General features: G+C 42.2%; 1 protein-coding gene across 1 annotated transcript in view; it reads right to left on the bottom strand.

The window, feature by feature from the left end:
• thsd7ba (thrombospondin, type I, domain containing 7Ba) overlaps positions 1-12,982 on the bottom strand; it is a 144,354-nt gene that overhangs the window by 1,279 nt on the left and 130,093 nt on the right. The window contains exons 19-28 of the mRNA XM_068737933.1: positions 12,411-12,555; positions 11,935-12,050; positions 11,014-11,131; positions 9,119-9,264; positions 8,327-8,495; positions 4,953-5,126; positions 2,922-3,017; positions 1,592-1,674; positions 594-789; positions 177-264 (exon numbers count right to left, since the gene is read on the bottom strand). Coding sequence (XP_068594034.1) covers positions 177-264; positions 594-789; positions 1,592-1,674; positions 2,922-3,017; positions 4,953-5,126; positions 8,327-8,495; positions 9,119-9,264; positions 11,014-11,131; positions 11,935-12,050; positions 12,411-12,555 — 1,331 coding nt within the window. The remainder of the gene's footprint in view (positions 1-176; positions 265-593; positions 790-1,591; positions 1,675-2,921; positions 3,018-4,952; positions 5,127-8,326; positions 8,496-9,118; positions 9,265-11,013; positions 11,132-11,934; positions 12,051-12,410; positions 12,556-12,982) is intronic.

Raw genomic sequence — 12,982 nt, 5'->3', positions numbered from 1 at the left:
CAAAATACTGTGAGGAATATAACTCATACTTGACAGGCTTCTTTTGGAGGAGAGCAGATGGTTCGGAATTAGCTTTGCCTCTCAGTGTTCAGTCTCTTTTTCACCTACAATACGTGTGGCCTACAATAATGCTTTTGTTCTTGGAATTGTGCTTAAGAAGTCAATATAGTACATACCAAACCAGGAATGATAATGCAATAATGAAGAGTATTAGGATGAATCCAACGGCAGTCACGGCGTAAACCCACAGCTTTACTCTTCCATCTGTGCAAGCAAAATGCAATTTTATTACAAAGTTTTAAATATATTTACGTGTTCATCTTTCGTCTGGAGATCCTGTTTTAGAATAAGGAGTAGTTCTATTCTCGTTTTAAAACATACTGCAGAGGAGCAATTGAATTTCTTGACATTTTTATGATCAACTGAGCTTTTTTGTTACAGCATATGATGATGAGCCAAAGTAAAGACATTGGCCAAAAATGGATTCCACCTCCGACCCAGTGATCCTAGAGCTACGTACAAAGACAGGTTCAAAGGCAGGGATGATCTCTGGCACGCTGGTCTAGCTGTAAAGATGATTTCAATTTCAGTACCTGGGCCAACAGGTCTTAAGGTCCACTCGCTGAACAGGTCCTGGGCCTGAGACGGCCCGGGTTTTAATCTTCCAGAGTTGGTTTTCACATCAGCTTTCTTGTTGTTGTCCACCCCCGGGGTTCTGGTGCAGTAGTCCAAGAAGCCGTGCGTGGTCATTACTTCAGTGTAACCCTTCTCACACCCACACACTCCGCTCTGCATTAGAGGGGGGGGGGGGGGGGGGGGGGACGACATAATTTAAAGCCAACACGAGACATTTGAGATCGTTACTTTCCCATTGCTGCAAAACTCTGCTTACAAACCAGACCGCCGAGCATAGGGACTACTCTGCTTTACTCCACTCTTTAAAAATAAGTTCTCCTTCACACAGGTTGATTTATCCAAACCTCCAGAGAGGGTCGATTACAACAGCATTTGAAGATAATACAAGATACAAATGAGCCCCAGCCAGGCCAAACACACACACACACACACACACACACACACACACACACACACACACACACACACACACACACACACACACACACACACACATACACACACACACACACAGGAGCCAAATGCAATACAGTAGCGCCCAACATTCACATTACAGGTTTTCATTTTCAATATCTTCTAAGGCATTTTAACTGCATCTAAATGCTTTTATAAAAAACACATCAAATGCTTCTTAAGTCAGTGCTTCACTGTTTAGGAGTGCAGTTACGTTGAGGGTACTCTAAGGGGCAGTACAACTTCAAGCTGAGGCTATTCTTTGTCATTTTCATAGCTGCTTGTGAGCAGTTTTGCACCCATCTAGATGTAATCCCTAATTGACGCAGACAATTGACAAATCCATTGCTATTAATGGATTCTTTAAATGCCTGTTCTTGATAATTAGAAATGTCATTTGTCAAAATCCATTTACCTAGAATGTGGTAGCAGCAGGAAAAAGCAAAAACACAGTGTGAATTACACAGATCACAGCTGCCTGATCAAAGAAAAATGATCTCACCGGTGTGCAGTGCGAGAAGGGTTTAGTGCACGGAGGATGGCAGTGTCTGACCGTGGTCGGCCTTTTCTGCGGGAAACATCCCCCTAAAGGAAGACAACAGGTTCTTATTTCTGTTCATTTCGCCATTGATCACTAAATTAATGTACTGTCACACCTGATTAATGGGCTCAGTTGCCTATCGGGGCCTGTGATCAATTTGTGAACATTTTAATTCCAACATGGAAAATTGCATGTCAAAATATCAAAGAGTAATGCTTTGGGATCTTGCCTTCTCTGCAGAGGAAGGTTATTCCTTCTGGGCTCATATTTGCCAGAAACACTTCCTTACAGCGATAAGATCACATTCAACCAACTATTTACAGCACATCAAGCTCGCCTAAAGCTTTCGTTCCCACAGCGCCGTTACCTTTGTTCCGTTTCTCTGCGCCTGCTCTTCTTCCCACAAATACAAATGCATGATTATTTTTATATAGATTGAAAGCCTCCCAGCTAAGAGTCTGGCTTATTGATTACTTAAGTTAAGAGGGAGAGGAGGAATCAATGGAGGATGCACTGAGTATGGGCAGATCAAATAAGGTGTTAAATTCAACAAGAACACTATAAGTATTCCTTTAAGTGTGTGTGTGTGTGTGTGTGTGTGTGTGTGTGTGTGTGTGTGTGTGTGTGTGTGTGTGTGTGTGTTGCTCTATGTGTTTCTGAGATGTGTTTCTGACAGAAAGTAGAAGAAGATCACTCTGCAGGCTGCCGTGCACAATTTTAAAATGATGCTATTCGATTCTCATGCAGGGGGTGAAGTTACTGATCGTACATATTGTAGGGTGTAACCCATATAAAGTACAATGATTTTGTAAACTGAGATTAACAATTGCGAAAGACATAACGTCCATGTTTTATATAAACCCTTCTCACTTGTTTCCAAATGTTTCAACACCTGAACAAGGAAATCCATTCTAAATGTATTTCTAAACCGGCTGCACCTCTGCCAAAATTACCGACGTGAGAGCTGAGATGAATGAAAAAATATTCACAGACTGTCATGGCAACGCTTACAAGAGCCTTTTTGAGTGATCAATCGATCTGATATTATGGCGCATATCCATGTGATCCAGGCCGCATAGAAATATGAGACCCTGTGCAGCTTTGTGCTGTTCACACCGACTCAGCTCAGTGCAGGGGAACAAAGAAAGAACTGGGACACTTTCAGCCGCAGTGTGCATTAGGCCAGATATACATAGATACTCATATGTCTACAAGAACGTCTGTGTAAGTTCCTACGAGTGCTGCAAGCACGGCGCCTCAGGGGTGGCCAGAAGACACGGCAACTACTCACCTGTGACATTGACACCATCCGAGCGCTGACACCACACCGCTCTCTCATTGTTGCTCCATCCCCCCGCCCTCCACTGGTAACTGTGGCATTTCCCCCCTGTAGCAATGGCAGAGAGGCACAGATAATGCTCAGGAGCAGATTGTGTTGGGCGTCCAGCCCTAACCACCACCTTTTCCTGCTGCCCCACTGCTTCAAATTCAAAGGTAATACATTAGGTTTGTAGCACAAAGAAAACTGACGCCATTACATCTGAAGCAGGGTGCTACAACACAAAGAGATCTTTGGAGGAAATTAGATATTAGAAAATGATTGGAAATGATTGGTACGAAAGAAACCTCTTATTTTCTTGTCCGTGGGTGAGTTAAGGGGATTGTAAAGAAAGAAAGAAAGAAAGAAAATGTAGCCACACATGTGGTGTTACATTTCATGGCAAGATTATTCATAGTAGAAACTCTCACCTCTGGATTAATGAAGTCACAAATTTAGCTAAACAGGTGTGAAGGGTTATTATGAATGCTAAGTGCCTGGCAATTACTAATATACTTGCAAATTGTAAAAGCAGATACTTGTTGAGGGAAAAGAGAACCAGCAAGAGGTTAAATACTTAGTGGCTGATAAGCTTTAGGAATGTAGGTGCAGCATTGAAAAAAGCGCAAGATTGCTTAATGACACGATGGCAGGTGAGAAGATAAGGTATGATAATATAAAAAAAATAAACTCAGCACACAGGCACAGTCAAAGAGTCAAGCCAAAGTGATGAAAATGGCTGTTAATAAACTTAGAACCGCAGTCTACATACAGTACTCCTCTGTGATACACACACGTCTCCCTCGGGTCGGTCAGTAATCGGATGCCTCCATCTTTGATCAAAATTGTATAACTGGTGTAGCAGCCATGTTCAAATAAATGACAGCCAATTCAGCATATTTGTAACGTTTAAGTGTTAACTTGTGACTTTGCCATCACATCGCTGCCATGCAGGGCTGGCCATTTAGAGAGCATTTGTAATATCTGTAAGCTGTTAACCGGCATACAGACAGGCTTATAGCTAGTGAAACCCAAAAGGAGCCTCCGACCCATAATGTCTGTTATGACCTGTGTGGGCTGTCTCACAGTGCAAGCACTACTCCCATGCATTTCCAAGGTAATAGAGCACCCATACACACTGGTTAACATTGGAGTGTGGTTACAGGGTCAGCGGAATGAAATGCATCTTTCTGTGGCCCTCAAGAGTAGATCTGCTGTTAATTGAACGGGTATTAATAGACGATTTCTACTTCATTGATCCATCTTGAGGATCACAGGCTTTCATTCTTGAATATCCAAGGTTTGTCCTCTAATTGGGTGTCCATTTATGGAAAGAATAAAGCTCAACCCATGGTGTACTCAAGTGTACTCAGGGTGTGTCTAGTACACCCTGACATCACAGCTGGGTGTGGTGGTAACAGGTGGAAAAGCCTTGAAGCATTCAACCAGAAGTACTTTTCATCTTAAGTGTTTATAAACCTCATTAGCAGATAGATTTGTAGTTATGCTTATGCAAACATGTTCGCAAGCAATTTCTTATTTACACGTCAAGCACACATAAAGCAGCATTAGCAGTCATTCGAGGTTTCTGACCAAAATTCACTCTCCTTGAGCTGTTTTTTTGGACTCCACCAGCTCCTGAGGGAAATCTTTGGCACTTTAGCTGATAAATGCTCCACTGCGTTCAGCAGCTAGTCATTAGCTTGGTGTGTCTGCTGTTTGTTGCTGAGCAGGTAGCATATGGTGGGTTTATCAGAGCTTATTGACTGAAAACACTTAAAAGATGCTATAAAGCTCCACAGAGCTGAGGGGAAAAGCAGCGGTAGGAAGATGATTCAGTGCAGGTCCATTGTGATCAACTACTGTCATCGAGTAGTCATGTGATCCTTTATAACAATATTGATTATATTTGCTTTAAGTAAGGCTTTTAAATCAGGTTATGTTATGACAACTCACATCAATAAAACAAGGTTTTCCAGACATTTGTACATGTTTCCTCAGTACCTTTGCAAGGCTGGGTCTCAAACACTTGATGTGGGCAGCTGCCCTGGTTCTCCATGACCTGAATGATCACAGCTCTAGAGCGAGCTTGTCGACCAGTGGTCTCAAAACTCCGCCCCTCCACGCAGGTCAGCTGGCAGGAGCTCCAAGACGACCACACAGTCAAATGGCAATCTCCTGAGGGCAAAGAGAGACAGAAAAGCATCACTGATAGGCACAACTTAACCAATATACACTGTCGAACTGTCTTTTCTGATACTTGAGAGTGGTCTGGAGTCAGCTTGCCAACACTATTTCCGGGAATATTTTATGGCTCCCCTGCTAGCTCCAGGAACATTTAAAAAGGATCGGAAACAACTTCAGCACACAGCAGTGGCAGATAATGTACCAAATGCACAAAAACAAATTACTCAGACAGCCCAGTGGGTATTCAGAAGTAATAGACACACAAGAGTTATAAATTATACAATACAAGCTACAACTCTGAGCCCAACTGTAAAGGCAACTCCCAATACTGAAACGTGTCTCTTAGGAGAAGCCAAGCACACTTGATTTGGGAAATGTTTTCAGTGGATAAACGCTGGTTGATGTGTTCTGTGAGTCTACAAATAACATGACAAACACTTGTTTCCTTGAAGGTCAAGCATTAATATCCCATGCATAGCCTTGATAGTGATAATATCACCCGCTGTTACAGCCTCTCAGCCAGAAGAACCCTCTGATTCTCTGCCCCGAATGCCCATTAGTGACTGTCTGTGGATCGCCGCATATCATTATCTTTCATCTTTACATGGATCGACTCCATCAGTCATGCTGCTACGCCTGTGGAAACATGCTGTGGCTAAAGCAGCAGAACACAGCAAACAGCAACACATACACACACACACACACACACACACACACACACACACACACACACACACGCTGTACATCACATACGCTTAAAACCCCTCCCCTGGCCCCCCCGTACTGCGCCTGCCACCTTACCACGAACAGACACATGGACACAAATACACACACATCTGCTCCGGCGATCAAACACTTCTGATCCTGAGCCAAGGCTCACAGCAAAGGCGAGTTGAGTGATGAATCAAGGCGAGGATCAGAGGAGAGTGAGAGACAGATGAGCAGAAGCAAGAACTGCAAGACGGTGTCGTCGTAGGAAAAGCTAACAAGAGCCTCGCGTGGCTGGAGCCGCGACAAAGGAGATCAGAGTTGTCTTTTTATCAGATGATAATGATTACTTCACTTAAAAAAAAAAAAAATAAAATAAAAAAAAAAAAAAAAAAAAAAAAATATATATATATATATATATATATATATTTCAGTACTTGTGTAGCTGGCTTGCCCGCCAACTAATTGTGCCTAAGGACAATAAAGCTTCATTACAGATTTTCAGTGTGGAAAGCCAGACGGTGACAAGTGAAGCAGGTCATGCTGTCTGGCCAGCGGCGGCTCCCTTGCTAACGTAAGAAGCTACATCCACACTGTGGCCCAAATATGGATAAAAGAAGAAAAAAAACATCAGTCGGAATCTTGTAATGTTATTCAAGTGGACTATGATCTGCTGGCTTCTTGTTGCTGTGGTGATTTTTATAATGATAAGATTGACCAGACACAATTAAAAACCATGTCAACGCTTCATGCCATAGGTCTCTAATCTTCTTGTCAAAATGATCAATTAAAAGCACTGTGTGACAGTTGAATTAAATGTTACACTCAATTTCAAAATGTCTATGTTCTCTTTTTGTCTCAATTTCGATATACTGGAGCCAGTAACGTGGAAGAGCTCCAACAAGCCCGAATTTGGCATTACATTCCTCATTTACTTGAACAATGGAGGAGACTAAACCAACAGGAACATGGTTCCAGTAAATCAACTTTTTACTCTCTAGTCCACTCCACCGTTAAGCTACGGCACAGAGGAAAAGTGCCAGCAGTGCGTTGCCAGCACTGGTGCATTTTTATCATTATCTATCACCGAAAACAGCGTGCATGTGGTTTGATGTGTACCGCAGACTGCCAACAGTGAACGCGCTAGAGCTGTTCAAATTGCAAGGGAAACAAGTTGATCCAGATCGTCTCCTGACACATATCTCCAGCAGCGACTGCAGCTGCACAGCGCTGTACTAATATATTTGAAGGGCCATTTATTCCAGTTTCATGTGTAATTTCTGTGTAATTATCCCCTGATTTTCTTCGTATTGTTGACCAGGACAGTGGAGCTTAAATTATGCAGTTTAGTTGTGTAATTTGTCTTAGATTGAAATGCTGTGATGCAGTTCCCATTTAGTAGCAAAAGGGAACATTTTTTAATGTGGAAGATGATGGGCCAATTGCTTCCCTTTAGAGTTCTATCTAGGAACTCAAGTTAAACAGTGGTGCACTTTCATTTTACAGGTCTCAAATAAAGTTGGGGTGAATTGCTAAATTGTGATGATGTTCATGACTTCAGTAGCAGACACATACAGATCATCATTTTCCCGTAGCTCCACCTTCATTATCTCTGGGCGCCAGCGCTGCTGTTACAGCCAGCCCACAACGGGCCGTAACATTTGTAGCTGCATAATGATGTTCTGCGTTCACCTTGCGAGATCGTCGTTCTAAATGTATTCATCATTGTGATGCAAAATGAGGAATTAGGGTAAACTAGAATAAACCTAATTTTGTCATCTTACCATTTTCTTTTCATCTACTGCTTTTGCAATAGCAATCAATAAACTCTGAATGTTATCAAGGATGTTCTGATTTAAAACTAGTTTCATTCTGTTGTTGCATTATTAATGTTGGATCATTGCTTTTTGCATTGGCACACGAGCTCTCTGCATGCAGAATTCTGTAGCTGTTAATTGCTTCAGTTAGCACAGGATGATTTTCCACTCTTTATGTATTTTTAGGTTGTTACATACTGTAGCGTAAAATCTGTCTCTCGTTTAGTTGCTCAGTATTGACTTTTGCAGCTTTGATGCCCTTCAGTATTCTATTAACTACAAATGTGAACTTTCTTCTATCGAAGTGAACGTTGCGGGTTTCATTTCTAATTTGTTATTGGACGTGTTCAACCAGAAAATGCAGAGGTAAAAGGGTCATTAGTTAATCTATGAGTTTTATTGATTTTGCAATAATTATTTAGCAGCTGGAAATGTCAGCCACTTTGCAGAGAGGACAGTGCATTGACAGATTCCAGGAAGAGAGTTTGCATTCGAAAACAAGATGATAAATTATGGAGCAGGTGACCCAGGCCAAATCATTTTTAGCATTATGAATCCAAAATTACAACACTAATAAATATTTCATGCAATAACACTTCATATACTGAACATCGATACATTTGAAAAGCAAAGATGTCAATCCGGTATGTTTGAGTGCGGCTTTACCTGGACAGGGGACGAAGCAGGGCTGCTCCATCTCCTGTTGGATCTGCTGCCGCAGTTTGTCTCCACAAAGCTCGTCGTCCACCGGCTGAGGAGGAGACTCAGGCCAGTTGCCCTTGTGGACGACACATGACAGGCTCCTCCTCCGGAGCCCCTCGCCACACTCTGCACCCTGCATGAACGCACGGACGAATACGATCTTTTTCTAAGGAAAAGAGATGTTTCCTCAACATAACTTAGGTAAGAGGGAAGTCCTCACCGACCGTCTGTTTGACTTGGTCGGATACTATGAACAGTTTGTGAAGGAACGCTTCTTAACTAGTAGCTAAACTAGTTGGATGTTGCACCTCTGTAAGTTTAGAATTACTAATAACTGCTTCACATTGAAATCCATTAAATGTCTACAATATAACTTAATGGAGCTGTTTTTCCATTTTGTGTAATAATATCTTTCTCTGGGTATTAATGCTTGTCGGCATTTATAAATCATTATATCATTTATAAACTTTAAGAGGTTTAAGCTGCCCTGTGGAATTTTCTTGTGAAGAAAAAAAAGTTTCTTCATTGTTCAATATTAATCACCAAGACGCATTGTGTGTATTTTTGAAGTCTAACAAACATGTTGAATCCAATTTCCTTCTCCATAAAACATTTACAAAGCCAATTTTTTGATCATTTTTAAACTTTGTTTACATCCATGTTTACTTGCTAGCGTTCTTCTTTTTTCTCCAGCGTTTACAGCGGAATATTACAACACCCCTTCCTTTAATCGAGCATTCGCAGTGCAGCTCATACCTCCACAGCGCATGGGGACCAGTCACTAAGCAGCCATGTGTAGCAAGGCCTTATGGGGCACGGCTTGGTCTGGGTGAGCTGGTTGGGACAGGGCCGACCCTCCTCATGAGCCTCCTGCAGGATTCTCCGGGTGCGCACAGACTGACCTGCAGAACATCAAGGCAGACACTGTTAGGAACGATAGATCGGAGGAGACCCAAGAGCGTCTGCAAACTGTGTGTACAGAGCTTCGATGTTCAAACTGAATAACTGAATTTTTGCCTTTGTATGTATGAATCCAAAAACATAGTGACGTTCAGGGCCACTTTTAACATGACACACTGTGTGAGTACAGAACCAAAACACTGTGGGAGTCATAGGACTATACTACATGTGAGTCAGGGCTAGACAGCCAAATACATCATGACACAAACATAAGGACCCATGAAATAATGAGTGGCAGAAATGAATGAGGATTATTTATTTAGGAGTGAAAAGAGGCTGCGCCTTCTCTTTAGCCCATGAAATATTTTCCTCATGACAAACTGGAATAAACACCATAAATCTGCTTCACCATGCGACTTTATGCTCAGATCAAATAGTTTCCTACGCAAGTGTTTTGCTCAAGAGAGCCATTCATAATAGGTGGAAGGGAAAGTTTGGTAAATGGCAACACTTAAAAGGGCTGGCCACAGAGTGGGTTTGTTATGCTGTAACAGCTCAGTGTCTGGGTCCTCTGAGGCTCAGCAAAGGCATGGCCTCCATCAGCCATCCAGTTAAGGCAGAAGCTGTGTGTGTGTGTGTGTGTGTGTGTGTGTGTGTGTGTGTGTGTGTGTGTGTGTTTGTGTTATGCCAGGGGAGATGCTGAGCTCCGTGGGCCCCGGGCAGACACAGCAAAAAGGACATTCAGCTCTGCCATCTCAAAAATCAAACCAAAACATTAGCGCTCCCACGAGAGCCTGACAGAACAAGATCCTCGCGTCGTCTGACACAGATACGACGCAAATCCCTCATCAAGGCTGACAGATGTGTTTCACATTGTGTGAGAATGAACAGAGAGAGAGAGAGAGAGAGAGAGAGAGGCAGAAACAGAGTCACAGCAACAGTGACGGAGCAGAGAGAGACAGATAGAGAGTCTTGAGTTTAAATCCCCAGTTGAAAGCCTGTGTAAGTGTACGCTTACTGGAATGAGGGGTGGATCGGGAGAGACCGACAGTCGACGACACATTGAATCCAATGAACCTAAGAAGATACTGTTTTTGAGTCTCTCTAATTGAGATAATAACACACGATTGGCTTTGGGAGCCCTGAGAAACGACGCATGCACCGAGGTTATACCATTAGCTTCTGTATAGCGCATGAGGTTATCACATGGGTTTCTCAAAGTGATGACGAGCATGCCACAGGTTTGTGATTACTAAGAGCATTTTTGAAATCATACAGAGAAAGGGTATATATCTTATTTAGGAACACTGAATCATTTATGACATCCATAAAGGTGAGCTGTATAAAATTAGTTTAATGTCAACCTGCTGTTCTTAAAATATAACCTCATGTTAATTAACAAAACTGGGCTTCATACAGCATCTCTCTCTCTCTCTCTCTCTCTCTCTCTCTCTCTCTCTCTCTCTCTCTCTCTCTCTCTCTCTCTCGATCTCTCTCTATATATATATATACATATACCTATATATAGTATATAAGAAAAAAACCTGAGCAGCACACTGTTTCCCTGTATAATAAGGGTTTGGATGACACACTCTCGTAAATATTTTAATGCATTTAAATGTATTCATGCACAATTTAAAATCTTGGTGAATGCCTAAGTAGAAGGAATAATGAGGCGCTTCACATGTGGTCGACTCTGTGCCTGTTTACCAGGTCGGTGCTCCCATCGGTCTCCAGTAAAGTTTGTTTACCTCGGTTACCACAGCTGTGCGAACATTCCGTCCACGGCGACCATTCAGACAGGATGCAGTTGACGGGACAGTTAGCCACGCAGCTCTCTGACAGCCTCCACTTGTTGATCAGACCAAACTGTAGAAAAAACAAGAGCCGAGCTGTGAGAAGGGATAGCTAATTATTTCCACTAAGAAGAAAGAAGGAGCGCCCATATTTCCATATTGTTAATGTGCTGCAGTTCATTTTAGGACAGCGGAGATGTGGCAATTAAACAAGTTTACCATTAACCTTGCTTCCAAATGTGATTGAGCTACATTCTTTGAACTATTTTGAGAGGCAATCACATTGTTAATGTACATTATTATAACTCAGACACAACAACATCACAGTCTTTATGTGCTATGATTCTTGGTGTACCAGAAGTGAACTGCAGATCGTGCAACAAGACGGAAGCTATTTTGCGACGCACCCGTGAGAAATGTTCCAGCAATGGAAGTATCAGTATTTAATTTACAGTAACGTGCTGCTTCTTCAAGATCACCATCTATCTTTGCACAATTAAGTCAAGGCAATTGAATTAAGCTGTGTTTCGGCTTGGTGGCAAACTGCTTCGTGAAAGATAAAGGTGTTACAACCTTTTCACTTGAACAAATTGGGCAACTGGTCTTTCAATAATGTATAAGCCGGTGGAAACAGTAGAAAGGGGAGTGTTGCACCATCAATCACTAATAGTACAATATTCCAATTTCCCCTCTCTGTCATTTGGCCCTATCTACATTGCTTAAGATTTCCAAATATCTAGCATCGGAAACAAAAATAAACATTTATTTAACATATAACACTTATACCTTTTTTTTTTTTTTCATATGTATGTTATCATGATTCTTTTAACTGTGGGATGCCTTTATGAACTCAAGGCCAGACTACACACTGATTACCTGCTTGCACTTCTGCAACTCCACTATCTTGCCGTCGCTGCGAATACAGTCCACGAGACGAAAACGTGAACCCTGACCACAGATGGCGTTTTCGCTCAGCTGGCATGTACTCCAGTCTGCAACACACACACACAAACACACATGCACACAAACATGCACACACACACACACACACACACACACACAGCAACATATCTAGACATTAGTCTCACTGCCAGAACAGTTTGTATGCCCACGCCAGCAGGATCACTGTCAGTTCTAACCAGCAACAGTGTGCTAAACTAATAATCTGTTATTTTGGGAATCTTTACTTTTTGTGAACCGCGTCAGGCAAACCTGGACAAGCACACATGCCTTGCTTTACATTAATTCGATACATTTGCATTGGGGTTAAAAAGTCTACTGCCAGTTACTGGGAGCTGCCCTGTCACACGTCTTCCACTTGTAGCTCAGGCCTGGTGTCCAGACCGTCCTACCTGAGACTCTGTGCTGGTAGGAGAAGCAGGTGCTGTTGAGGATACAGGGCTCCGACTGGACCAGCTCTGGACAGGCTGAGCTCTCCGAGGCTGCGAGGCGGAGGATGTGTCTGCTCCTGTTACGCGCTGTTCCCTTGTGACATTGCTGCACAACAATGACAGCATCACCACAAACATGAACTTGACAAGAGCACAGGTTTATTTTCAGAGGTGAGGGAGACGGCATGAATTAAGGGTTCCTTCGGTAGGCAAAAAAGAAACTGAAAGCTGTCTCCCGAATTTACATTTATTGACACATTATGATTAAATTGTAATCATGCTTTGAGTCATCATACAGGCAACCTAAAGCAAAAGTTAGGAATTAGTGAACTAATTGTGGTAAAAATATTGTAACTTTGTGGAACATCATTTTTAGTTTTACAGTTATAGGTAAATACAATTCATATTTTATGGGTAAATCGAGTTATTCTTGAGAGCAAACCCTTTAGAGCAACACTCTGTTTGATTAAATCAATATCTGAACAATAACCTCACAACAGGAACTTGTATTTTGAAATGTGGGAGGAAGTAAG

Source organism: Cebidichthys violaceus, unplaced genomic scaffold (genome assembly GCF_023349555.1).
Source record: "Cebidichthys violaceus isolate CVI_PGR_0920_01 unplaced genomic scaffold, fCebVio1.0.p SCAF_11, whole genome shotgun sequence".
NCBI lineage: Eukaryota > Metazoa > Chordata > Actinopteri > Perciformes > Stichaeidae > Cebidichthys > Cebidichthys violaceus.
Note: the sequence above shows the minus strand (reverse complement) of the source record. Positions and strands in the feature narration are given on the sequence as shown.